Raw genomic sequence first — 25,961 nt, 5'->3', positions numbered from 1 at the left:
CTGCATTGAAACTTTCCCCACTGTAAAACGAGGGAATCAGACTAGATGAATTTCAATGATGTTTTTAAGTTCTAAAATTCTAGAATTAAAATTTGATTTCTTCAGAGTAAGACACTCAATGAAGTTCATTTTTTTAATATTCATTGTTCAATTGCCTTTGCATTGATACTGTAAGACTCCAAAGAAGAAATAAAAGTTAGGTTTTGCCGATAAATACATTTTAGTGCTTTATGTTAAAAGGCAAATTGTGTAAAGTCTTCAGTTATTGAAAGAGGTAATGTGTTTCTTTAACAGATTCCTTTAAATATCACATTGTTAAACATATCTTCTCAGGAGGAGACCAAACTTTTGTACTTTGCTCCAAATACGAGGTAAAATTTTTATTGACTACTATCATTTGGGGGAGGGATTGGTAGTATGGTTATTTTATGAGTTGATATTTCTTTCACAGATCATTCCATAAGCAAATGATTTTTTTTTTGCATATAGCAGTATGTTAAGTTAGTCTTATTCCATTAGAACAAACAAGCATAAGAAAGGTATCACTGAGTTCCTAGATTGAGTTTTGAGTAAGAATTCTTTTTTTCTATTATTTCAATTATAAGTTGCCAGGAAAATACTTTGGTATTGTCTGAGTTTCTGCCTTTCCTCTTTCTGGTTCAGTAATTTGAAATAGTATATGTATGCAAATTTATATTGTTTCTTGTTTAACATGGATTAGCATAGTTGTTATTATTTTGTGGCATCCATAGATTTCAAAGAGAGGCCTGGCAGAGAGGCACAGATGGGTAGAAGCTACAGACTGAATAACTACCAGTGCCCAGCCTCCTGGGATAATTTGGAACCACTGCTTCTCTCCCTGTCTTAAGCCTAGTTTCATTGCAATCAGGTTCCATTAAGAAATAATACAGAAAGAAATGAAATCCCTGCAGGCTAAAAATCACCATTTTTTTCTCTAAGGAAAACTTTATTCAGTTACCAAAGATCCTGGCCAGAACAATGTGAACCAATGTCAACCATTCTGTTCCTGAAATTCAAGTATGTAGAACATAAACTTGATGTTTATCTTCCTCTTGTAAACATTCCATTTAGTGTATGTTCACATAATCTGTTCTCTGTAGTGATTAATCACTATTAATTGAAGTTAATATTGGTAAATTTCAAGTATGACTTGAAAATGACAGAGATGAAGAGAAAATAAATGGGTATCATAGAAAAAAAAATGTAGTATTAAGTACAAACAAGAAGAATGCCAAACATTAGGCAATAAAAGGTGAATCTGATGAAGAGAAATAGTGTGTTAATGAGACGAAAAAAGATGATCTGTGTTAGGAAGGTCAGCTTCCTTTTCTTTTAAAAATTGAAAATCTTAGAAACATTTTAGGCATATTAATACAGGTGTTCACCTAGACACTCTCACACACCGTTTTGATCACTGAGTCTATGTATAACTTTGTAACTAATCAGGGAGTTTACATTCTATTGGAGAATAATCTTATTCTCTATACAAACTCCAGTTTAAAAAAAGGAATATTAACTTGTTAATAATGCCTGTGCTTTAGGTAGGGTTATGCTGAGGTTTTCTTTTTCTTTTTCTTTTTTGGTGTTCCACTTTTTTTGTGGGTACTGAACATAATTGCTCTTTCCCCTCCTTTCTTCATCCCTTCCTCTTGACCTCTCACAACTCAGCATTTGGGAAGCACTTGGAAATCACTTTGCTGGATACTTTGTCTGAATCTCTCTTGTACCATACTTATACATATCTTAGCGCCCTTCCTCTGTTGGGCTGTAAGATCTTTTAAGTGGGTCTGTGTCACTTTTCTTCTTTACAATTGCAGCACCTAACATGGTGCCTTATTTGTAATGGAAGTATAATAAATGTCTTAGAATATGTAGTTAGAATTCAGTTAAGTTTTATGCATGGCATTGTGCTCAAGTTGTTGGGGATGCAAGAAGCTTGAAATCTGATAGCAGGGATACGATATGTGCATAAATAGGTGCAATAATGGGAGAAGTCCAAAGGAGTTGAGAAATTGGAGGGAGGGGGAAAAAACATTCTTTGTTGGAATAATCAGGGAAATCTTTAAAGAAAAGTTGGCTCCTGAATTGGGCCTGGAAGAAAGGGAGGGATTTCAGAAGGTATAGCTCTGGGAAAGATCTATTCCAGGTATGAGTGGATCTGAAGAGATGGGAGAAAGTAGGACAAGGATGGAGACTGAATGGTCCAGTTTGGCTGGAAAGAAGAATACATAAAATGAGGGTACAGTGAAATAAAGTAGGAGTGGTGGGCAAGGCAGAGAGCAAGATTGTTGAGGACTTTGAATGTCAAGGTAGGAAGTTTCTAAGTGGTAGGGAGTAGGGAGCAATGGAATTTGTGAATAGTGAGTTGATCCTTAGACCACTGTATTAGAAAGATTCCTCAGGAGTGGCATGAATGATGGGTTAGAGAAGGGACAATCTAGAGATAGGAAAACTTATTTGGAGACTCTTATAGTAGTTCAGGAAGGAGATGAAGAGGACTTTACCTAGGGTGGTTGGATTGGGAATAGACTGGTAGGGACAGGTGAAAGAGATAGTATGTTATTTGAATTAACAGGGCTTGGCAACTGATTAGTTATGGGAACTAAGAGTCAAAGAGGAGTCTACAAAATCCTACCAAAAATACCTCCCCCACCCCTCAAAAAAGAGCAATTCTAGGTTTTTTGTTAGGATGGTGCCATCACTTATAATAGATAATCCCATGGAGAGACATGGGCTTTGGGGGAAGGTGCTTAGTTCAGTTTTGCATCAACCCAAGTAAATGTATCTCCCAGATATTTAGAAATAGATGCTCGGAGCTCTAAGCTAGGGCTAGATTTAAAGATTTAGAAGCAGTATGTATGGGTGTGGGAGTCTTTGAGATAGTCAGGGAAAAGCGAGAAGGCAGCCCTGAGCTACATTCACATTTAAGGCTGAGCAGTCAGAGGTCAGAGTACTGAGACAGTGTAATGTTAGAGAAGCAAGGAAATTGGAGAGTATAAAGAAAGCCGAGCGTTGGTTGAGTGTCCAAAGCTTCAGAGAAGTCAAGGAGTTTAAGGTTTGTGGGACAGGGAGGAGACAAATTATTTAGGGAATGATAATCCTTTTGACTTTTATTAAATGCCCTGAATAGGGAGAATATACCATCTGACATTGGTTGGCATTTTGGAGGAGATTACTCATGTGCTCTCTCTGCACCCTTCTCCTTTGCTGAAGCCCATTTCTTGTATAGTAAACAGCACCGAATGGTGGAGATGAAAGATTTGTGTCCATAGAATCCACAGGGTTTCTTTCTTATTGTATAGTGACTTCCTTTATTTTGGAGGAGGGAGGCATAGTCACAATTACAGAAACAGGCTGGGACATAAAAGAAAGGAGAATCCCTGATTATGTCAATAAAGCAAAGGGACTGAAAGATGAGAGTGTGTTAAATGCAAATGAGAGAAGAAAAAGGGGGGAAGAGAATATAAAAACATAATATGTCATTTCTTGTTATCTTATATGTATTACAGAATTCCTCTCCTGCAGATGACTTCAGGATTATGAATCAAGCACAATATACCAGTTTAATAAATGATGAAACTATAGCTATTTGGAGACAAAAACTCTCAGAGCATAGCAACTCCAATTCAATCAAGTACATGTTTCTATCTTTTCATTACTTTTTCAGAGCACATTTGTTATTTCCTTATTCAGCATTTATTTCAAGGTGACAGGAAGGATGAAATTTATTCTTTTAGGGAATGTTTTTTCACACTAATTTATTACCAAAGTAGAAAGACTGTGTTGGAGTGTTTTGTCTAAGTCATTTAGCATTATTTGATGCTGTCTGTCACCCATTCACTACTTGGCTAGCCCGGCTCCTTGTCACACACTTCCCTTTATTTTACTTCTGCTCCACACGTGGTAAAATGCCATAGACAACTTTTATACCCTAAAAAACGTAGGTTTCTTTACCACCCATTGGATTACCTGAAATTTTTGTTCTTTAGACTTTGTGGTGTTCCATGATTCATGGTCATATAACATCACCAGAAATAGCACTAGAATAATTCTCTGTAAATTTTATGAATCCTTGAGCAGGTGGATTGAAAATTAAAGTTGCTAATAGAAAAAAGTATGAACCAAAAATATCTATTATACTACTGATAATTCATGTTCACATAGTAGTTATAATAACTAACACCTTTTACTTTCTTCACTTTAAGCAGTGGTGTTCTGCAGATATTGTCTTCAGCCGCCTGCTGGAATGGAAGTTTCCTAGAAAAAAAGTAAGATTTTGAGAGATTTTCAAAAAAATGTATGTGAAGGGGCAGCTAGGTGGCTCAGTGGATAAAGCACTGGTCCTGGATTCAGGAGGACCCAAATTCAAATCCAGCCTCAGACACTTGACACTTACTAGCTGTGTGACCCTGGGCAAGTCACTTAACCCTCATTGCCCAGAAAAAAAAAAGTATGTGAAGCAGGTAGTCCAGAAAAGGAATGGAGCTTACTATGTTACTATGCTGGGGGGGGCAGGGGTGGGGGGAGACTTGATGCTGAATCAGTATAAAAGGGAATGATCACAATAATGTGAAATAGTGACCATCAGAGGAACAGCGCTGATTCATGGAGGGCTGGCAGATGCTAAGGGCTGCCTAAGAGAAGAACTTTTTAAAACTGTTTTTATGCTAGAACATCATGTTTATAAATTTTTTTTTTAGAACATCCTTAATCATTGCCTACAGATTTTTAAAAAAGAGCTCAGAGAGAAATAACTACTTAAACTATGCAAATGTTTTCATTTCTTTCAACATCAGTATTGATAGACTCACAGAATCTACTAAGGGACTTCAGTAGTCATCTAGCCCAACACATGTCAGTACTAGCATTCCCTCTATATCATACCTAACCAGGAATCACGTGGCCTTGGCTGAAGACTCTTTAAGAAGAAACCCATTCTGCTTTTGGATGGAACACAGGAAGTTTTCCCTTACATCAAGCTTAAATTTGCATCAGTTTGTCTTCTAAGCCATTATTCCTAATTCTGCCTTTTAGGGGAACTAGGACAAGTCTGCTCCTCCCCTCCCCTCCCCTCCCCTCCCCTCCCCTCCCCACCCCGCCCCTCCCCACCTTCCTTCTTTCTTTCAGCAATGAGGCTTAAGTAACTTGCTCAGGGTCACAGTGTCTAAGGCTGAATTTGAACTTGGGTCCTCCTGAATCCAGGGCTGGTGCTCTATCCACTATGCCACCTAGCTGCTCCCAAGTCTAATCCTTTTCTAACATATGAAGACAGCTATCATTTTTCTTCCCTAAGTTTTATCTTTTCTGGCCAAAGTGTCCCCAGTTCATTCATTATATCCTTAAACCTGAGACCTTTACTGTTCTGATTGTTTATATCTGGACACTAGCTTATCAATGTCCTACAAATCTAGTGTTCTTTCTATAGCGCCACATTTCCTACTTTGATGAACATTCTGAAAATGAGAAACTTTTCACTTTTAAAAAATTAAAAATATTCTAAAAAATTTAGTCTGCTCTAGGTTAAGGCTGTGCACAGAGTAAATTGATCAGCTTCATCATAGTAATCCAGTGTTGGAGAGTGTTTGGCCAGCTGATAAGAGAACCAAAATAATAAGATTGGATCAGCCATTTTGACAATCATTGTTTGACCTGAAATTTATCGAATCACCCTGCTCTATAAGTCTAGGCTTGTGTTAGATTTTTATGGGGTCATTATATATTTGTAAATATATCCCTGGTTGTAGGATAATATTATTTTGTCAAACACATGGAGTTCTGAATTCACCTAAGTATTACCCATAAAAGATGTTGCTCTTGACATAAAGATTTCATTAAACTTGGGGTCATCTGCAAAGTTGGCTCCAGTCTGACTCCTGGAAAATGTCACTTAATATCACCTGTTAGTGACCCATTGACAACAGCTGCAATTAACAGCTGAACTACGTGTGGAATCAGAAAGACCCGAGTTCAAATCCAGCCTCAGATACTTACTATGTATGTGACCTTGGAAAAAGTCACTTAAACTGTTGGCCTCAGTTTCCTCATTTGTAAAATGCACCTATCTCTCAGGGTTGAGGAGAGGATGAAATGAATTAAGACTTGTAAAGAGTTTGGCTCAGTGCCTAGTGTATAGTAAGTGCTATATAAATGTTAGCTATGAGCTTTTATTATTTCATATGTATTTTATTATTATATGTATTATATATTACATATATTCTGTACATTATTTTATATACATACATACACACCTATTTAATACACCTGCATAAATTAAATCATATACATGCCAGCGTGAATGTTTTGAAAGTTTACTAAATAACATGAAATAATGAAACTATACTGGAAAAGGGTAACTTGAGAAATTAAAAGTTGCCCAGCTTCACTGACTTGTAGCTGTTTAAAATCTTTTTTTTTTGCTGTGAATTGGTCAGTGTATTACTTAGACTGAAGTTAAGCACTCATCTAAATCTAGGTTGCTCTTTTTTCTAAATTTTCTATGAGAGAGAAGTAAGCAATGTGATAGTTCATTCTTTCACTGATACTGGAAATTAATTTTAGGGCAGACAAATTCCCAGATTCTACTGTTGTAAAATAGTAGTTCTAAAACATTTGGTTCACAGAGTAATCTGTTAGTTAGAGAGAGAGATCTCATAGACCACTTATTCAATTGACTCTTTCTCCAGTAAAACTCTTCCCTGAACCAGGACTTTTTATTCAGTTGCACTCTTGGCTATCTGACTGGCATTATTGTACACTGTGAGGTAGGGAGGTAGCACAATGGAGAAAGCACTGGAGGCAGGAATACTTGAGTTCAAATGTGGCCTCATACATTTACCAATTGTGAGACCCTCAGTTTCTTCAACTGTAAAATGAGAATAATAGTAGCACTCCTCACCTCCCAGTATCATAAAGATCCAATGAGATAATATTTGTAAAGTGCTTAACACAATACTTGGCATATTGTAGGCACTATATAAATGCTTATCCACTTCCTCTCTTCCCACCTCTACTGTGGGTCAAGGTAAGGTTAAAAATAGGAGATAGGAAGTGGCAGCAGAGTCGGCCTGAAGTTCTCTACCTGTTGGTGAGTGTCTAGCAATAAGTATACATGGAGTAACAGCCTCTTCAAGTTCTTTCTTTTCCTCCTCAAAGCCTTCTTTAATCTTCCATGCTGGTGCTTATATTCACTCTTGGGTCCTAAATAATGTTTATTTTGTGCCTCTTAAGTACTTAACATAGAGTGTTTTATTAATTACAGAACTCTGTGTTCTCTTATCTTTCCATTAGATTCTTCACTGTAAGACAGTAAGATCCATGAGGACAGGGCTTTTGGCTAATCTAAATTTGGTTGTTCCCCTTTGTCTAGTACAGAGCTAAAAATGCAGCAGAACATGTGAATGAAGGGAAGTTTTATGTTAGACATAAGCATATTGTATCTTTTGGATTTTGGAAGCGTGCTCTAGCCATCTGGAGGACCTTTGTCTCAAAATATGTTAATAATGCTACATTCATAACACCTTTCTGAGCGTTTGTTTTTGGTCCTTTTCCATGCATTGTTTTCTTTCTTAGATGTACATTTGTGTGTATTCTTTTTGGTTCATTTTAGAATTGATGAGCATTTTAAAACTAGTCCCAAAATTCCAGGGATTGACCTGAATTCTACCAGAGTGTTGTTTGAGAAGCTAATGAACTCTCAGCACTCGATGCTTCTAGAACAGGTATGTCCTTTACATTTTGCAAGTGTGCTCTTTTTCAAGAAACAGTATTGTGTATATTTAAAAATTGAGTTCGTAAGGAGAAGCAGCATGGTGTAGTATGGTAGACAGCTTGGCCATGTAGTCAGGGAGATCTGACTCATCCTGGCTTTGTGATTCTGGGTAAGTTCTTTAACCTTTCAGTGCCTCCATGCATCTTTCTAAGATTATCATTTGCAGAAGTTTCAGATCTGCTCCGGTAGAGAAAGTTTCCTTCCTGGGAACTTTTGCAAATGAAATCGTACATCATGAAAAGTTTGTGAAAGAAAAATGCAGTGAAGTGAAAGTGACAATTTTGTATACTGATTTTTTCTTTTGACATTCATGACTTTAGAGAGTCAATTTCATCTTTTAGTTTTTCTAGTAATCAATATGTTCCCCAAATCTACTGCTCTGCAAGTACCTTCTGAGTAGGATTTAGGTCTGAGTTAACCATAGTCTTAAAATACAGCCTAGTAGAGTTTGTGGAAAAAGAAAGGTGAAATTGGATACATCATATACAAATGTGCTTACAGTTAAGATGATTAAAATAAAAATAAATTATTGCTCCCTTTTTATAGTCTTTTAAGGTTGGGAAAGCACCTTGCACCAAAAAGCCTCGTGCATTTTATGATCTAGTAATATGATATCTTTTATGGCCTCATGAAAAAATCAGTGGGGGTTTTTTAATCTTGATTTTCAACACGTTATATTTCTGGAACTGTTAAAGTTTTTAAGCTGCTAGTTTCAGTAATTATTCCAGTAATTATGTTAATGCTCTTACAATTATATATTCTCTAGACTATGTGTACATATATATATATATATATAAAAAACAGATATTTTGAAGCCCTTTAAGATGTGGGCAGATCATTGTTTTGCATTAATGATGATAGTTGATATAAATGAGTTTTGAAAGACTCATTTAACTTATTCGAGTCCCACAATAATAATGCCCTTGTAGTAGAGTAATAACACTTTATAGTTGCACACACTTTACATTTTATAAAGTACTTCCAGATCATATTATCTCATTTGAATCTCTTAACCTTGTAAGGCAAGTAGCAGAGGTATTATCCCTATTTCACAAAAGAGGAAACTGGAGCTCAGGTGGTATTTAGTGATTTTCCCAAGGAAATTATGAAATTAGTAAATAATGAAGGAAAGGTGCAAACCCATGTAATTTGACTCTATCTTGGCTCAGCCATTTTTTTTTCAGCCAGCTTCCCTTTCTCTGGTTCTTCTGTTGTATTTGAATACTTTATTTTCTTACAGTTTGGAATTATATCAATGCCATCACTCTTCTCCTTGAATTTTTTTCTTTGCTTCTCTCCATCCTTTTGCCCTTTAATTTAGGGATCTCTGTTTTCTTTTCCTATTATTCTGTTTCTGTCTTTCCCCATCCCAAAGGACATGTTTCACCATTAGCCCTCAGAAATCAGGGTTGGTCATTGAATTGATCAATATTCTTTTTTTTTTTTAATTTTACAACCAATAGTTTTATTGAGCTATTCTGTCCCCTCTTTTAGGAAGAGGGAAGAGTAAAATATTGGCAAATGAAGGTGTTACAAAAACAGAAGCTAATTTTGATCAATATTCTGATGTTTATTGCGGTTTCTTTTGGTGAGGCAATTGGGGTTAAGTGACTTGCCCAGGGTCACACAGCTAGTAAGAGTTAAGTGTCTGAGGCCAGATTTGAACTCAGGTCCTCCTGACTCCAGGGCCAGTACTCTATCCACTGCACCACCTAGCTGCCCCTACTGTGGTTTCTTTTGGATTATTGTTTACATTCTTTCCTGGTTCTGCTTACTTCACTCTATTAGTTGATAGAAATCTTAACCAAGTTTCTCTGAATTCATCATATTTCTTGTTTCTTATTACATTTATATATCAGAATTTGTTCAGCCATTCCCCATTTGAGGGCACCCTCTTTGTTTCTTTTCTTTGCTACCACAAACAGTGTTGCTGTAAGTGTTTTTGTATCTGTGGGACTGTCTTTTATCTTTGACCTCCTCAAATCATAAGCTTAGTAGTGGGGTCAAAGAGTATGTGTTAGTGACTTTTCTGGTATTGCTTTCAAATCGTTTTCTAGAAAGGTTGTCATAATTCTACTAGCATTAGCATTATTGCCATCTTCCCACTACCTTCTTATAGTTTCCATTTTTGTCTTTTCTTATTATTGGCAATTTTTCAATAGGTATGAGTTGAAACCGAAGAGAGTTTTTTTTAATTTTTAATTTTTTTTACTTCTTTGTTTAATGGTCCAGAATTTCAACATATCTGTGTTTGGTCATTTTGACAACAGTGTAGCAGAGTACTAATGACATAGCTAAGCAGAAGAATACTCTTTTTTTTTTAAACCAGACCTGTTATTTCATTGGTAAATGACATAGAGTCTGCTTTGTATTGTCTTAGAGAATTGCCTGGTAGCATTGAGACTCTAAGTGGCTTATCCAAGGTTACTCAGTTCATGTCAGCAGTAGGGATGGCATGAACCCACATATTTCTGACTTGGAGGCTGGTTATCTATTCTCTCTGCCATGCTGCCTCTCACTTGTGAAGCTAAAAGGTTGTGTAGGAAGTTCCCAACCTATTTGCCAAAGTACTTGCGGTACAGTGTGGCAGCTTTTGATGTAATCAAAACCAAAGACTCTTCATGTAGAATCATGGATTTTAATTACAGGAGCATGTACGATTTAATTTTCTTTGTTTTAACATTCTAAGTTAAGGCTTTTATTCCTTTGGAGTCCTTTTTCCTTTTTTTCTTTTTGGTTGACTTTTGACATTTTAATTTGCAGCCATCATGTTTTCTTTTCCTTTCATTTTTTTCTGTTAGGATTAATTTCCTACAAAATGTGTTATTGAGCATGAATGAAAGTGAGTGTATGTATAAACTAAAAAGAATGCTAGAGAATTGTATTTGCAGGTGGAGACATGAATATCCCACTTAAATACTGAGTAAGAATTAGACCTTTCTGTGTATACCGGAATTAATGTTAGTCTTCCTCCCTACTTTTTTTTTTTTTAACAGATCTTAAAAAGCTTTGAAAGTTTCCTGATTCCCCAGTTGTCCAGTTCACCGCCAGATGTTGAAGCAATGAGAATCTATTTAATACTTCCCGAATTCCCTCTACTTCAGGATTCTAAATATTATATAACGTTAACCCTTCCCCTGGCAATGGCCATTCTACGACTGGATGCAAACCCTAGTAAAGTCTTAGGTAAATCCTACAAAATACTTTTAACTGCTACATTATTTTCTGCCTCTTCTTTTATAGCATCATAAGATTTAAGAGACTTTAGAAAACATGTAGTTCTATATTCTTTGTTTTACCAGATAAGAAAGTGAGATCCAGAGATATTAAGTGAGTTGACTGAGGATGTTCATATAGTATCAGAGCTGAGATTCTAAGTCAGGTTCTCTGATCCTGAATGTAGTAAATTTTTTGGTATCAACACTTAAATTAGGCTGAGATTCAGGATCTGTTTTTGGAGTATTTTCTGTTCTTTAAAATTTCACCTTTTTTGCTCCTTTGTGTAATTTATTTTAGCTACCTTTGAGTCATACTTTGTGTAACATGTTTACTGATCCACTAGTAGAGAAATTTGAGAATTTGTTTAGAAGCTGTTTGAAATAGACAGCTTTAGATGGATGTTTCTCTATCTTGTCATTTATAAAATTTTGCTTTTCATGAGCTGGTAGTAGTAAATAGTGCCTCAGAAAGTTTTGCTGTCTATATAGCTTTTTTTTTTTTCACCTATCTAATTTTAGATAGAGGGAGGGATATAAAAGCTCTCAGGCAGCTAGGTGGTACAGTGGATAGAGCACTGGCCCTGGATGCAGGAGGACCTGAGTTAAAATCTAGCCTCAGAACTTGACACTTACTAGCTGTATGACCCTGGGCTAGTCACTTAAACCCAATTGCCTCACCAAAAAATAAAATAAATTAAAAATAAAGCTCTCATGAAAGAAGGAATTGATCAAAATGTACATTGTGGCTACTTTGAGATGATACTTTTCCTCAGTGAACTGGAGGTTGTCTCTCAAAGAAAGAACATTTGAGATATTTTTAATAAAATGCAGAAAGTTTCTCTCCTTTTTCATTATTTTTTAATGTGTTACTTAACACATAGTTTTAAAAGTGTTAATTACTTCATTAATTTTAAGTGTTAATTCTATTCCTTCCGTGCTTCAGTTGAGCTGTAATATTACTGGAGTTTAGTCACCACATGAAAAGAAAAATGTTATTAAGGATGGGGAGGGCAAAGGATTATAACTTCTTTTGAAGAAGGAAATAACAGTAACTATAATGAAAACATTAGAAATAGTATATTCCTGTAAGGAAATTTTTAAAAAGACTTCATTGTAGCCATTTTCACAAGCCTACAGACTGAGTTTCTGCCCTTCCAATTTGTTCCATAGAAGGTGGGGGGGGGGAAGGGGAGAGTTGTGGTCAGAAATTCAATCCTGTGCTAAATTTGGATAAATAGAGTCTTTAGGTAGAACCTCATTTTAGCAGGTTGTGGTGTCAATTATAAGAAGTTGGAATAACAACCTTTTGTTTGTCTTTTTTTTCTGGATTTTTTTTTGGTCTTGTAACAAGGCAAACAAGGATGATAAGGTTAGGTCTGAAGGATCTTTTTTGGAATTTAGACCTTTAGCAAAGAACTGAAATAGTTCAGGGGTTAAGATGGTGGAGGAGGTAACAAGGATAAAGAAAATGAACTCCTTTCTGCTGCAATCCTCATTTTTTTGCAGAAAGTTATGAGAGGATTGCTCCTGTTTTGGAATAATCTAATAGACAGTTCAAATGTTTATATTAGTTTCTAAAATAGTTTATAGGAGAAACATGAAAATGCAAATAGGGAGGTTCCAAGGAGCTTGTACTACTAGTTTTCTAAAAAGACCCTTTGTGATGAGTTAATGTTTTTTTTTGAGAAGTTGGACTGGGTGAACTTCCAAGTCTCTTCCAACTCTAAAATTCTATGATTTCTGTGATTCTCTGAATTCAGTTTTGATTCAGTAATGTTTTCTTAGGGCAGCCTCTTCTAAATTCATAACAGGAAGGAATATTTGATATTTAGTTAAGGATTACATATTTAATTTTTTTCTTGTTTTTTCCTTAAAGATAACTGGTGGTGTCAGGTGTGTCCACGGTATTTCTTGAAGCTAGTAGACCTTTATAAAAGTGCAGTAGTTTATCTCCTGAGTGGAAGAAAAACACTGTTGATTCCTGTTCTGTTTAGCAGTTACATCACAGCAGCACTCAAGCTATTGGAAAAGCTACATAAGGTAAGTATGAAGTGGATCTACTCTTCTGGGCAGAGTGTGAGTAGGTGCTGCGCCAGCACTCAGGTTGGGCCTTTCACTGTGTAATAGTAAGGAATGATAGCAGGACCATACCACTGAATTACTTGAATGTAATTGAAACTGGTTTATGTTGGATAGCACCTATAAAATGGCCAGGATCCACATGTAAAATCAAAGGGACCCTCCATGAAAGTAGATAGAGTACTGGTCTAAGAATGAGACTAGACTGGGCGAAACGTTCTATTTTTGATGCTTATTATTTGTGTAATTAGACACTTAACTTACCTCAGCCTCAAATTCCTCATCTACAAATTGGGGATGATAATAGCTATTGTTGTTTGTCCTTCATTCCAGAGAGGACCATGACATCAGAAAGTGATGTCATGACTTGCACTGAATTGGATTTAAGTAAGGGAGGGCTGTGCAAGGTCAACAGCCTCACTCTCTCCTCTAGAACCATCTGGGTCCAGTGGCAAGATATACATCAGGACGACTAGAGATGGCCCAGGATGTTTAAGGCAATTGGGGTTAAGTGACTTGTCCAGGGTAACACAGCTAGTAAGTGTTCGAGGTGAGATTTGAACTCAGGTCCTCTTGACTCCAGGGCCAGTGCTCTATCCATTGTGACACCTAGCTTCCCCTCTAATAGCTATTATATCTACCCAGCAGAATTATCGTGAAGATCAAATGGGATGATAATAACTGATGTTTGTTATAAAATTTGTGGAGCTCATTATCTCATTTGAGCCTTGCAACTTTCTTGTGAAATAGGCACTAGTATGCATGTTTTGGAAGCTTATATCACAATTTAAATATCAGTAATTGTTATTATTATTATTATTATCTTATTATCATTTTTTAGTGTCATTGTGATATAGTCCTGGAGAAAGTTACTATTTTACTATTCTTGTGAGTTAATGTATGATGGACTATTGCATAGATGGGAATTTTGAAAATGAATGAAACTATTGCAATATAAGCTCATTTTCTATAACCCCCACTGAAAGCATCTTTGGGACAACTTCAGTAGTAGATAGGATGGTGAACTGTACCTCACCTTATTGTCACATGCTTTTAATTTCTTCTCCTAGATTTCTCTATGTTGAAAACTTTTCATTCCACCTAGGTTTAAAGATTACAAATATTGTTATTGAAATTTTAAATCTTGAGGTTATAGCTTGGCAACAGTTTTGTCTAGGATAATCCTCTGGTTCTGGAATAACTTGTTCAATTCCCAAACCTATTTTGGAGTCTGTATTTGAAGTAGGTAGATTTATTATCGACTAGTTTATCAAAGACAATGAGCTGCTGCTGCTCAATTCTGACCTCAGGTTTGTGTCCTATTGACTTCTGGTATTGCTTATTAGGTTTTTGCAAACTACAATGATATATTGCATAGTTTTCAGCACATCCTTGCATAATCTACATTGTTTGATAAATACAGACTCCTTAAGAATAATCTTTCTGTAATTCCTAGTGGAAACGACCTGTTCTTTGTCATTTGTATGATTGTTTCTTCCCCATTGGACTGTAAGCTCTTTGAGAGCAGACACTGTCTTTTGTCTTTTCTTTTTTTTTTTTTTTGGTATTCCCAGCACTTAGCACAGTACCTGCCACCTAGTAAGTTCTTAGTAAATGCTAATTGTCTGACTGCTGCATGTCTTTAAATAGCTCTACATGATTAAGCCATTTGTTTTATGTTTCTCTGTTGACATATTGTCATCGGAGTCCATTGCCTATAGAGGACCCTTTGATTCTACATTTGGACCTCAGACGTTTCATTGGTTCTTTCTGGTGGTAAAGTAATTTTGGTTACATTCAACAAATCCAATGGCATTGACTTGTTATCCAATAGTGTTTGGGAGTAATATGGGACCAGCTCACAATAGCTGTTTGTTAAATTTTCAGTGTGAGCATGTACACCTCAGAAATCAGCAAATGCTAAGGATCAGAGCTTAAACTATTGTTTTGATTACCTAGACTTAAGAAAGTGATGGAGAAAATGTAAATACTGCAGATTAAATCTGAAAGTGTGTCGTGTGTTCATTCCCCCCTGGCCCAGAGAGTTGGTTATTAAAAATTTACCAGTTCACTCCTGTTTCTATCAGTCTTACTGACAAATGTTCCATAGTATTTCCATTGGCTTTTAACGTGATAAGGCTGTCGATCCTCTTTTTCCTTTTTATTTTGTTGTTAGTATTATTGTGAATAAAGATTTTTCTCATAGTAATAGAGTTATTATCTCATTCGCTTTTGTTCTTCTATCTATCAGGTAAACCAGAAAGTGAAACATGTGGAATATGATAAGTTTTACATACCTGAAATTTCCCATCTTGTGGACATTCAGGAAGACTATCTCATGTGGTTCTTGCATCAAGCAGGAATGGTAAGAATTTGTATGATATGTATCTTATTAAAAGCTATGTCCTCCCTCATTCTTTTGTTTGGTTCCTTTGTGTCATGTAGTCATTAAAGAAAAAGGAATTTTTCCTGTATCCTGTATTTGATTGTGATAAAATATAATTCAAATATCTCACTTGGCTTTTTCTGGATACTTTTTACTTTCTTGGAAATTTAAAACCCTCTGAAATATAAAAAGTACATGAAATAGATTTGTGGTTATAGTATGTATAAAAGTATGATAGTTGGAGAAGTTCTAATAGAGATTCAATTGGAGAAATTCCACAGTGTACTTGCTTCATAGGAACTTTCAGTCTGGTACCAAGATTTCCTTGGGTAGTGATTTAGAAAGGGCAGTGTGGTGTGGTGAATGAAGTGTTGGCCTCATAGAGTCAGGAAGACCTTGGTTAAAATCCTACCTTTGACACCTATTGGCTTTGTGACACTAAGAAAGTCATTTTACCTTTGTGAGCCCCAGACAGGCTTCTAAGAATATAAGTTCCTATTTCTATTTTGTCAAATATCATGATTACCCATTAAAATTCATATATCGTGATGACATCTTTAATTTGAAGCAAAACAATCCTTATATATGGTTAATTTTAAAATTTGAACTCTTTAAAAATAATCTTATTTTTAAAACTATTTTTGTATATGCCAATACCGGGTGATATTGAGCCTTGTTAAAGCATAGCATTCACATACATTATTGAGGCATAAGTTATGTTTATTTTACAAATGTCTTACTAGCTTATTTACATTATATCCCACTAAAGCTTTTTTTTCACCTGAGAAGCCTACCATTTCACTGTACCCTCATCACACAATAATAAGCGGTATAATTTTTTTTTGGTATAAATATACAGAAAAACATAATCACCCAACAGACACATCAAGAAATATTCAAAGTAACATTACTTTTTGGTCACTGATAAGGTTTGTTGGAGAATTGGATTTAGCTTTCTGGAGTAGGATGGCTTAGGATGTAGAAATGATGTGTTTTTGCCATAGGAAGATTCAATCCCATATGGATCAAGAATAATGAGGAAGGTGAGACTAGACTGCGATTGATCAGGAGGAGATCTGAATATTTTAGTACACTGTAACATGGCAGTAAAGGAAGAAGTTGTTGAAATAGTTCAGAATGTTCAAATCAGATGAGAAGTGATGAGGGACTGAACTTTGGTCTTGAGAGTAGGAACTGTTTTTGTTTTTCCTTTGTATCTCTAGTACTTAGCATAATGTCTTGGCATATAATAGGCACTTAATAAATACTTTTTGACTTGACTTATAAATCACAGGCAACCACCCTCTTCTAGGGTGATTGCACCAGAGTTCAGTTCCCTACTTAAGAACCTTCACTGACTTCTATAAACTACATGACTCATAAAAATATATGTTATAAAACTACTCCCTACTGAAATTCTAACTATAAAATACTCCCTACTGGGGGGAAAAAGTGTAAATAATTGAAGAGAGATTTATAGTTCATGGTAGGTTTGACTTGATAGGATGATCTAGTGGTTTATAATAAAATGAGACCCCCATAGTCCATCTCACAATTAATAGTAGGAGGTTATAGAACAATGGCATGGAAAGGTTGTTCAACAAGAATATAGCCCTGGTTCATGTAGAGGTAGCTCCTCTAATCTATATGTACTGATATCAGTCTCAAAGAGAAATGGCATGTTGAGGTAGAAAACCACAAATTAACATTATCTATGTTGTATTTTTGTTTATTTTGTTAAACGTTTTTCAATTCTATATTAACATAGTTGGTGATACTATAATTAGAAGTGAGTATGACACCTCTGCCTTAGATAACTAAGAAGCTACATTAATGGCTTGAGCTTCTGCACCAACTAGGTCATTGGAATAGCTTCATTGCCTTATGGAGAGTTTGGGGTCGGGAACTAGTCTGGTCTACATATTAGGGTAAGGCTACTGTAGTTGACTTGACTAGATGAATAAGATTTGTATTTATATGGCATTCTGGGGCCATGGGGAATGCAGGGTTTGGGAAAACAAGAATGATATTTTATTTGTTATTTTTCTTTCCACAGAAAGTTAGACCATCTATAATGCAGGTACATGATCCTTCTTTTTTCCCCTTTACTTCTTACCTTTTGGACATAGTACTCTGTCCTATACTTAAAAATTGCTAATAAATAATGTGTTTCATTCCAGGATGCTGTGACTCTTTGTTCCTATCCATTTGTCTTTGATGCTCAAGCTAAGACCAAAATGTTACAGACAGATGCTGAGCTGCAGATGCAGGTATCAATTCTACAAAGAGCTTCTCATGCCATAGAATTCTATTGTCATTTTTACATGACAGTAGAAAACATTAGGGGCCAAATTCCACTATAGCACTAAGTAGTCTTCCAAATTATTCTTTTATTTTGGAATTTTATTTTGAATATTATAAAATATAATTCTTAGCCCGAGGCTTGGAAATCTTCATTTGTTCAAAAAATGCTCATTTGATTTAACACTTAGAAAATATTCAAGTTCCTATCCTTATATTATCATACTGATACTGTGGGTGTTTTCATAGTAGAAGTTGCATGATACTGATACAGGAATGACAGATTTTCATTTGAGTCAGTGAATTATATTTTTCAAAGAACAGAAGCTGACATGTGGACGGATTTATATTTAATTTTTTTTTGCTGAAGCTAATAATCCTGAAGGTATGTCGTTCTAGACTTAACACTTGGTTCTAATCATTTTTTTTCTCAAATTAGTTTAGAGACCACGTTTTTCACTAAGTGGTTTTAGTTGTTCAACATAACTCCCAGACTAAAACAGTTCTTCTTTATTGTACTTAAATATGAGAAACTGCTTCAAAAACTGTAAGAAAAAGCCAGACCAAGCACTTTTAACACCATTAAGGTCTTCAGACCTCTGCTATTAGGTATTCTTCAAAGAAGTTCTTTATGGTCATTTTTTTGGGCACCATTTTCTAGGTCGCTATCAATGGAGCAAATTTGCAGAATGTGTTCATGCTCCTCACGTTGGAGCCTCTGCTGGCCAGAAGCCCATTCCTCGTCCTTCATGTTCGCAGGAGCAACCTTGTTGGAGATGCCCTAAGAGAGCTGAGTATTCACTCGGACATTGATTTGAAAAAGCCTCTGAAAGTGAGATTCTCTGATTTACCCTTTCTAATTACTTTATTGCTTTTCCCAACAGCATGTAGTAAAGTACCTAAGATAGATAGATATATATATATATGCTGTCTTTTGTTGTGGTATATAGTCATTTTGAGAACTTTTCTGTGTCAGGCTCCATTTTATATTCACATAATTAAGTAAAAAGGTCTAGAGAATATAATATGCACTTATTAGTTATTGACTATTTACTTCAGTCTGCCAACATTGTGCCTTCATTGCCTTTGTCAGAAATATCCAAAATTTCTTGAAAAACAGAAGGAAATTTCTTTAACAACTGTCTTATTTTCAAGTAAGGCATACAATAAATGTATATATGTTCACTTAAGTTATTTGCCACTGTCATGGAAGTTATCTAGTTTAGAGTCTAGATAAATAGAAAAGAGAGTCCTTATAAATGATGAGGTTCACAGAGTATGTTTTACATCAGTAAAGACCTAGAACATTATAGAACCATCTAAATTAGATGTAAAACCACCCTGAAACATTTGGTTTAACTGGACCCACTCAAAAAATTGGATGAGAATGCCTATAATTTGTACTTTGATATTCAATTTGATGAATATATCTCATCAATACCTATGTCTTGGACAGACACTGAGTTGGACCTAGAATTGGATAGGAATAAGAGAGAGAATTTTATTGTATTTGGAAAATTGTATATTGCTTTTAAGCTATTCTTTGACTCAGAGATCTATCTTTTTTAATAGCAATATTCTTTTGCTCGTGCTCTTTTACTGTATACATCATGGAATAACTCAGTCTCTGAAGAATTGTAGTTATGGGTCACCTTCAAAATCGTGTTAACTCCAGCAATACAAAATCTGCTTGGTGTAATCTAGCCATTTTCCCTGGCTTTGTGGCCATGTGAGAAAGAAGATAGAAAAAAGAAATGTGATATAGGTAGGATTGACAAGACTTGATAATTGGTTGGATATGGGAGGTGAAGGAAAATGAGGAATAGAGGATGACTGCAAGATATTAAACACTGATGATTGGAAGAATAATGGGTCTATAAACAGAAATAGCCAACTTGTGAACAGGGATAGGTTTTAGGAGGACAATAATGATTTCTGTTTTGAACATGTTGAGTCAGAGGTGTCTGTAGGACAACCAGGTGGAAATATTCATTAGGTAGTTGGTGATACAAGGAAAGAGAGTTGAGAAGAGTTGATCAGGGAACCAGCAACAATGGTGGATTGGAGGAAGCGGAATGCTATACTTGATAATGATCAGGAGATCTGAGGAGAAATCACAATGAATCACTTTTTCTAGCTCAGGTTGGCATGAGAATATAGCAAGAGACCTGTGGCCACCAGACATGGGTTCCATTCAGGACAAGCCTGATTATAGCTATTTAGCATAAGTGAGGGGCTTATGGACAAAAAGCAGGGTCACGAATTCAGCTCAGACTGGGCCGGAGGCTATATACCATTGACCAAAAAAAAAGGAAAATAGCAAAAGTTGGAGGGGCCATGTGAAAACAGGCACGCTATTGATGGAGCTGTGAATTGACTCTGCCATTCTGGAAAACAATTTGGAACTATGCCCCAAAAGTTACAATGTTACTGTGACCCAGTGATACCTCTACTAGACTGACTATATCTATCTATCTATCATCTAATCTACGTACATATCTATCTGTCTGTCATCTATTTACCATCTATCTGCCATCGAATCTATCTGTCTATCTGCCAAAGAGATCATAGAGGGAAAGCAATATACAAAAATATTAATAGCAGCTTTTGTTGTAGTAGTAGTAGTAGTAGTAGTAGTAGTAGTAGTAGTAGTAGTAGTAGTCGTAAAAAGAAAAGGAAATAGTGGGATTCCTATCAATTTGGAAATGACAGCAATTATGGAATCTAAATGTGATGGAATATATTGTGCTATAAGAAAAGATAAGGAAAACAATGTCAGGGAAACCTGGGAGGACATATTTGAATTTATGCAGAGTATAGTGAGCAGAATCATGAGAACAATTTATCTAGTAATATTATTGTTGTAAAAATTAATGATTTTGAAAGACTTTTGAATTATGATTAACCAGAGGATGTTTGTTACCTACCTTTTAACAGAAAGAGGATGTAGACACAGATTTTTGCAAGTGGCTGATGTGGGGATGCTTTGCTTAACTATGCTTATTTGTTCAAGAGCTTTTCTTTTCTTTTTTCTTTTCCAGTGGGAGGGAGAAAATATTCTTGATATTTTTTAAAAATGAAAATAAAATAAAAATTTTAAATTGAATGAAATTTAATAAAAAAAATTATAAAAATGTGTGGTTTCAAAGACACTTGTTAAGAGTCATATGAACTAATACAGAATGAATCAGAACCAGAACATTCATTCAATATCAACAATATTATAAAGACAAAAACTTAAAAATTTTGGAACTCTAATCATGAAGTGACCAATCAGAATTTCTAAGAAATGCAAATTAAGTAGGCTACTGATCTCATAGTTTATGGATTCAGGATAGAGAAGGAAACATATTTTTGGACATGCCCAAATGTGGATATTTATTTTCCTTAACCACACATATTTGTTGTTTGGGTTTTCTTTTTCTTTTTTTCTGATTGGTGAAGAGGGAAGCTAGAAGGGATAGAAAGTAAGTAATTGTGAATTGAAAAAAAAAAGTTTAAAGGAACTCAGAGCCAAGATGGCAGATTAGAAGCAGGAACTCACTTGAGTTCTCTCAAAGTCTCACCCAACAACTGTGAAGAAGCACCTCAGATTGAATTCTAGAGTGGTAGAACCAACAAAAGGTCAAGATGAAACGTTTTTCTAGCCTAGGACAACCTAGAGGTCTGCTTGAAAGTTTTCTCTTAGCTGGGATGGTGGTTAGACTAGGAGTCCAGCATAGATCTAGCTGTACTAGGGTACAAGGAGCAAGCATTGGAGGTATTTCATTGGTGGCAGCAGGACCTTTGGGAGCTTTCAACCAACAGATGATAAGGGAGTTGGAAAACTGGTCAGAAAGAGATTGCAGGTAACCCTTTGCTGCCACTAGGTGTAGGACTCTGTTGCATTGCCCATACACACAGTCATAGACCTAAGAGAAACACTAGATCACTTCTGCTTGTGAATGTAGGGGTGCTGGGGCCCTGACTGCAGTTCTAGTGTGAAGGAGAGTGCTTGTGGTCACTCACAGACCAGAGCAAAGGCCAGGAGAGCACCGACCACACGTCTCCTTAGATTGTACCACTTTGGAAGAACCAAAAACCTGTAGACACCCTGGGAACAGAGTCAAACTTTAAAATAAAGTTATGTGAAGAAATAGCTGGAAAAAATGAGCAAACAACAACAAAAAAATGCTGATGATAGAAAGTTGCTATGGTAAAAGAGAAGAGCAAGACACAAACTCAGAAGACTACTGAGTCAAAAACAGTTACATGCAAAGCTTCAAAGAAAAATGTGAATTGGTCACAGACTCCTCCTAAAAAAATTCCTAAAAGAGTTAAAAAATAATTTTAGAAATCAAATAAGAAAGGTTGAGCAAAAATTGGGGGAAAAATGAGAACAATACAAGAAAATTGTGAAAAGAGAGTTAACAGCTTTGTAAAGGAGTCACAAAATATTACTGACGAAAATAAAACCTTAAAAAACCAAATTGGCCAAATAAGATGCACAAAAATCCATTGAAGAGAAGAATGTCTTAAAAAGTAGAATTGGTTGCATTGAAAAAGAGATACAGAAATTCATTGGAGATAAGAACTCCTTAAAAAGTAGAAATTGGCCAAATGGAAAAGGAGGTACAAAAGTTTACTGAAGATAATAATACCTTACAAAGTAGAATTGGAGAAGGGGAGACTAATGACTGCATAACATATCAAGAAACTGTAAAACAAAGTTAAATGAAAAAATAGAAGAAAATGTGAAATATCTCATCAGAAAAACAACTGACCTCAAAATAGATTGAGGAGACATAATTCAGTAATTATTGAACTATCTGAAGCACTTGACACTTATTAGCTGTGTGACCCTTGGCAAGTCACTTAACCCTCATTGCCCCGAAAAAAACAAACAAGCAAACAAACAAACCCAACAACAACAACAAAAAGAAACTGTCAAGGAAAACTGCTCTGATATCCTAGAACCATAGGGTAAAATAGAAATTGAAAGAATCCACTGATCACCTTTTGAGATTCCCAAATGAAAACTCCCAGGAATGTTATAACCAAGTTCCAGAACTCCCAGGTCAAGGAGAAGATATGACAAATAGCTAGAAAGAAACACTTTAAATATCATGGAGTTACAATCAGGCTCACATAAGATGACTCAAAGAAATATACAATGGCAAACATGAAAGACAGAAGGTATTCAATAAGGTCCAGCTGTTTACATTCCTACATAGGAAGATGATACTGGTAACTGAAGAATTTTATCATTACAACAGTTAGGAGTATAAAGAGAGGGCAGAGGTACAAATTGACTGTTAGGATGATCTCTAAATTTTCTTTAAAAAATGGAATAAGAGGGGCGGCTAGGCGGTGCAGTGGATAAAGTACCAGCCCTGGATTCAGGAGTTCCTGAGTTCAAATCCGGCCTCAGACACTTGACACTTACTAGCTGTGTGACCCTGGGCAAGTCACTTAACCCCCATAGCCCTGCCCCCCCCCCAAGAAAATGGAATAAGAAAGAGGGATGCATTGGCATAAAGGGGAAGGGAGAGGTAGAATGTGATAAATTATATCACTTTAAAGATTCACAAAAGGAAGAGCTTTTATAACTGAAGGGAAGATTTGAAGGGCGGATTGGATAATTAATGCTTGAACCTTAATCTCACTGGAATTGGCTCAAAGAGAGAATAAAATATATCTTCAGTTGGGTTTAGAAATCTATCTTGCCATACAGGGAAGCAGGAGGGGAGGGTACTAAAAGGAAGTGAGGGTAGATTAAGAGATGTAGTGGTTTGAAGTAAAACAGAGTTTTGAGGAGGGAAAGGGAAAAAGAGAAAAAAAAAGGAAAAGGAGAAAGAGAAGGATAAACAGGTGAGAAAATAGTATAGAGGGAAATAGTTTCTAATCATAACTGTGAATATAAATGGGATGAACTCACCCATTAAAAGGAAGCAGAATGGATTAAAAATCAGAAGCTGACAATCTGTTGTTCACAAGAAATACACTTGAAGCAGAGATACACACACAGAGTAAAGGTAAAAGGCTGGAACATAATTGATTATGCTTCAACTGATTTAAAAAACAACAACAACAACAAAAGCAGGGTGGTGATCACAATTTTAAACAAAGCAAAAGCAAAAATAGATCTAATAAAAATAGATAACCAGGGAAACCACATTTTGTTAAAAGGTACCATAAGCAATGAAGTAATGTCAGTTTTAAATATATATGCACCAAATGGTACAGCATCCAAATTCTTAAAAGAAAAGTTAAATGAGTCAGAGGAAAAAATGATAAAATTATACTAGATGGAAGCCTCAAATTTCCTGTCCAAGAACTAGATAAATCTAAACAAACAAACAAAAAAAGTAAAGGTGATTATAGAAGTTAGAAAAGTTAGATATGATGGACCTCTGGAGAAAATTGAATGGGAACAGGAAGGAATATACCTTTTTTCAGCAGTACATGGAACTTGCACAAAAATGGACCACACAAACCTCACAACAAAATGCAAAAAAGCAGAAATATTACATCATCCTTTTCACACCATAATGCAATAAAATTCACATTCAGTAAAGAATTGTGGAAACATAGATTAAAGATTAATTGAAAACAAAAAATACAACCCTAAAGAATAAGTGGATAAAAAAGAACTCATAGTCAATTTAATTAAAGAGAATGACAATGATGAGAGAATATAGCAAAATTTATGGGATACAGTCAAAGCAATACTTAGGGGAAAATTTATATGGCTAAATATTTACATAAATAAAATAGAGCAAATCAGTGAATTGGACATGCAAGTATAAAAGCTAGAAAAAGTACAAATTTTAAAATTCCCAATTAAACACCAGTTTGGAAATCCCAAAAAATCAAAAGAAAGATGACTAAAATTGAAAGTAAGCCATTGAATAAATAAACCTAGGAGCTGGTTTTATGAAAAAAAAATAGATAATTCATTGGTTAGTTTGATTAAAAATAGGAAAGAAGAAAACCAAATAACCAATATCAAAAATGAAAAGGGTAAATTTACTACCAATGAAGAGAAATTAAAGCAGTTATTAGGAATTATTTGTTCAATTATATGCCAATAAATCTATTTAAGTGAAGTGAATGAATACTTCTAAAAATATAAATTGCCCAGATTAAGAAGAAGACATTGACCAAATGATAAATGAGCTTCCTGAGAAAAAATCCTTAGGACTGGATAGATTTGTAAGTGAATTCTACCAAACATTTAAAGAACAATTCATTTCAGTATCATATAAACTATTTGGGAAAATAGGCAAAGAAGGAATCTTACCAAATTCCTTTAATAACAGTGATATGGTGCTGATAACTAAACCAGGAAGAACAAAAATAGAGAAAGAAAACTATAGCTCAATTTACCTAGTTAAGATTGATAGGAAAAATTTTAAATAAAACACTAGCAAGGAGATTGCAGCAATAAATCAAGAAGATCATAACACTATGACCAGATGGGATTTCTACCAGAAATGCAAGGCTGTTTCAATGTTAGGAAAACTACCAGCATAACTGACCATATCAATAACAAAACCAACAAAAATATATGATTATCTTATTAGATGAAGAAAAAGCTTTTTGAAAAAAAAATAAATAACACGTTCCTTTTAAAAACACTAGAAATCAGAAGAATAAATGGGGCTTTCCTTAAAATGATGAGTAGTCTCTATCTAAAAACATCAGCAAGCATTATCTGTAATGAGGACAAACTAGAAGTCTCCCCAGTAAAATCAGGGGTGAAGCAAGAATGCCCATTATCACCACTATTATTCACTATTGTATTAGAAATGTTAGCTATAGCAATAAGAAAAGAAAGCAATTAGAATAGTCAATGAGGAGACAACACTATCACTCTGTAGATGATATGATGGTATACTTAGAGAATCAACCAGTTGAAATAATTAACTTCAGAAAGTTGCAGGATATAAAATAAGCCCACATAAATCATTAGCATTTCTATATATTGCCAACAAAGTTCAGCAGTAAGAGATAGAGAAATTCCATTTAAAATAACTGTAGGCAACATAAAATACTTGGGAATTTACCTGCCAAGACAAATCCAGGAACTGTATGAACACAATTATAAAACACTTTTCACACAAAGTCAAATGTAAACAATTGGAGAAATGTTAATTGCTTATGGGTAGGCCGAGCCAATAAAATAATAAAAATGACCACTCTACCT

General features: G+C 35.2%; 1 protein-coding gene across 4 annotated transcripts in view; it reads left to right on the top strand.

The window, feature by feature from the left end:
• Window positions 1-25,961, top strand: part of HERC3 (HECT and RLD domain containing E3 ubiquitin protein ligase 3) — a 122,479-nt gene that overhangs the window by 58,669 nt on the left and 37,849 nt on the right. The window contains exons 10-19 of one of the 4 annotated variants that reach the window (XM_043971015.1): window positions 295-371; window positions 3,531-3,655; window positions 4,230-4,289; window positions 7,628-7,739; window positions 10,786-10,975; window positions 12,884-13,047; window positions 15,338-15,451; window positions 17,529-17,552; window positions 17,653-17,742; window positions 18,435-18,605. In XM_043971015.1, coding sequence (XP_043826950.1) covers window positions 295-371; window positions 3,531-3,655; window positions 4,230-4,289; window positions 7,628-7,739; window positions 10,786-10,975; window positions 12,884-13,047; window positions 15,338-15,451; window positions 17,529-17,552; window positions 17,653-17,742; window positions 18,435-18,605 — 1,127 coding nt within the window. Of the gene's footprint in view, window positions 1-294; window positions 372-3,530; window positions 3,656-4,226; window positions 4,290-6,526; window positions 6,529-7,627; window positions 7,740-10,785; window positions 10,976-12,883; window positions 13,048-15,337; window positions 15,452-17,528; window positions 17,553-17,652; window positions 17,743-18,434; window positions 18,606-25,961 lie in introns of those variants that run through there. The other 3 variants (XM_043971014.1, XR_006353575.1, XR_006353576.1) reach the window with 3 other exon arrangements.

Source organism: Dromiciops gliroides, chromosome 6 (assembly GCF_019393635.1).
Source record: "Dromiciops gliroides isolate mDroGli1 chromosome 6, mDroGli1.pri, whole genome shotgun sequence".
Taxonomy (NCBI): domain Eukaryota; kingdom Metazoa; phylum Chordata; class Mammalia; order Microbiotheria; family Microbiotheriidae; genus Dromiciops; species Dromiciops gliroides.
The sequence above is the reverse complement of the archived record's forward strand: the minus strand, read 5'-3'. Positions and strand labels throughout refer to the sequence as shown.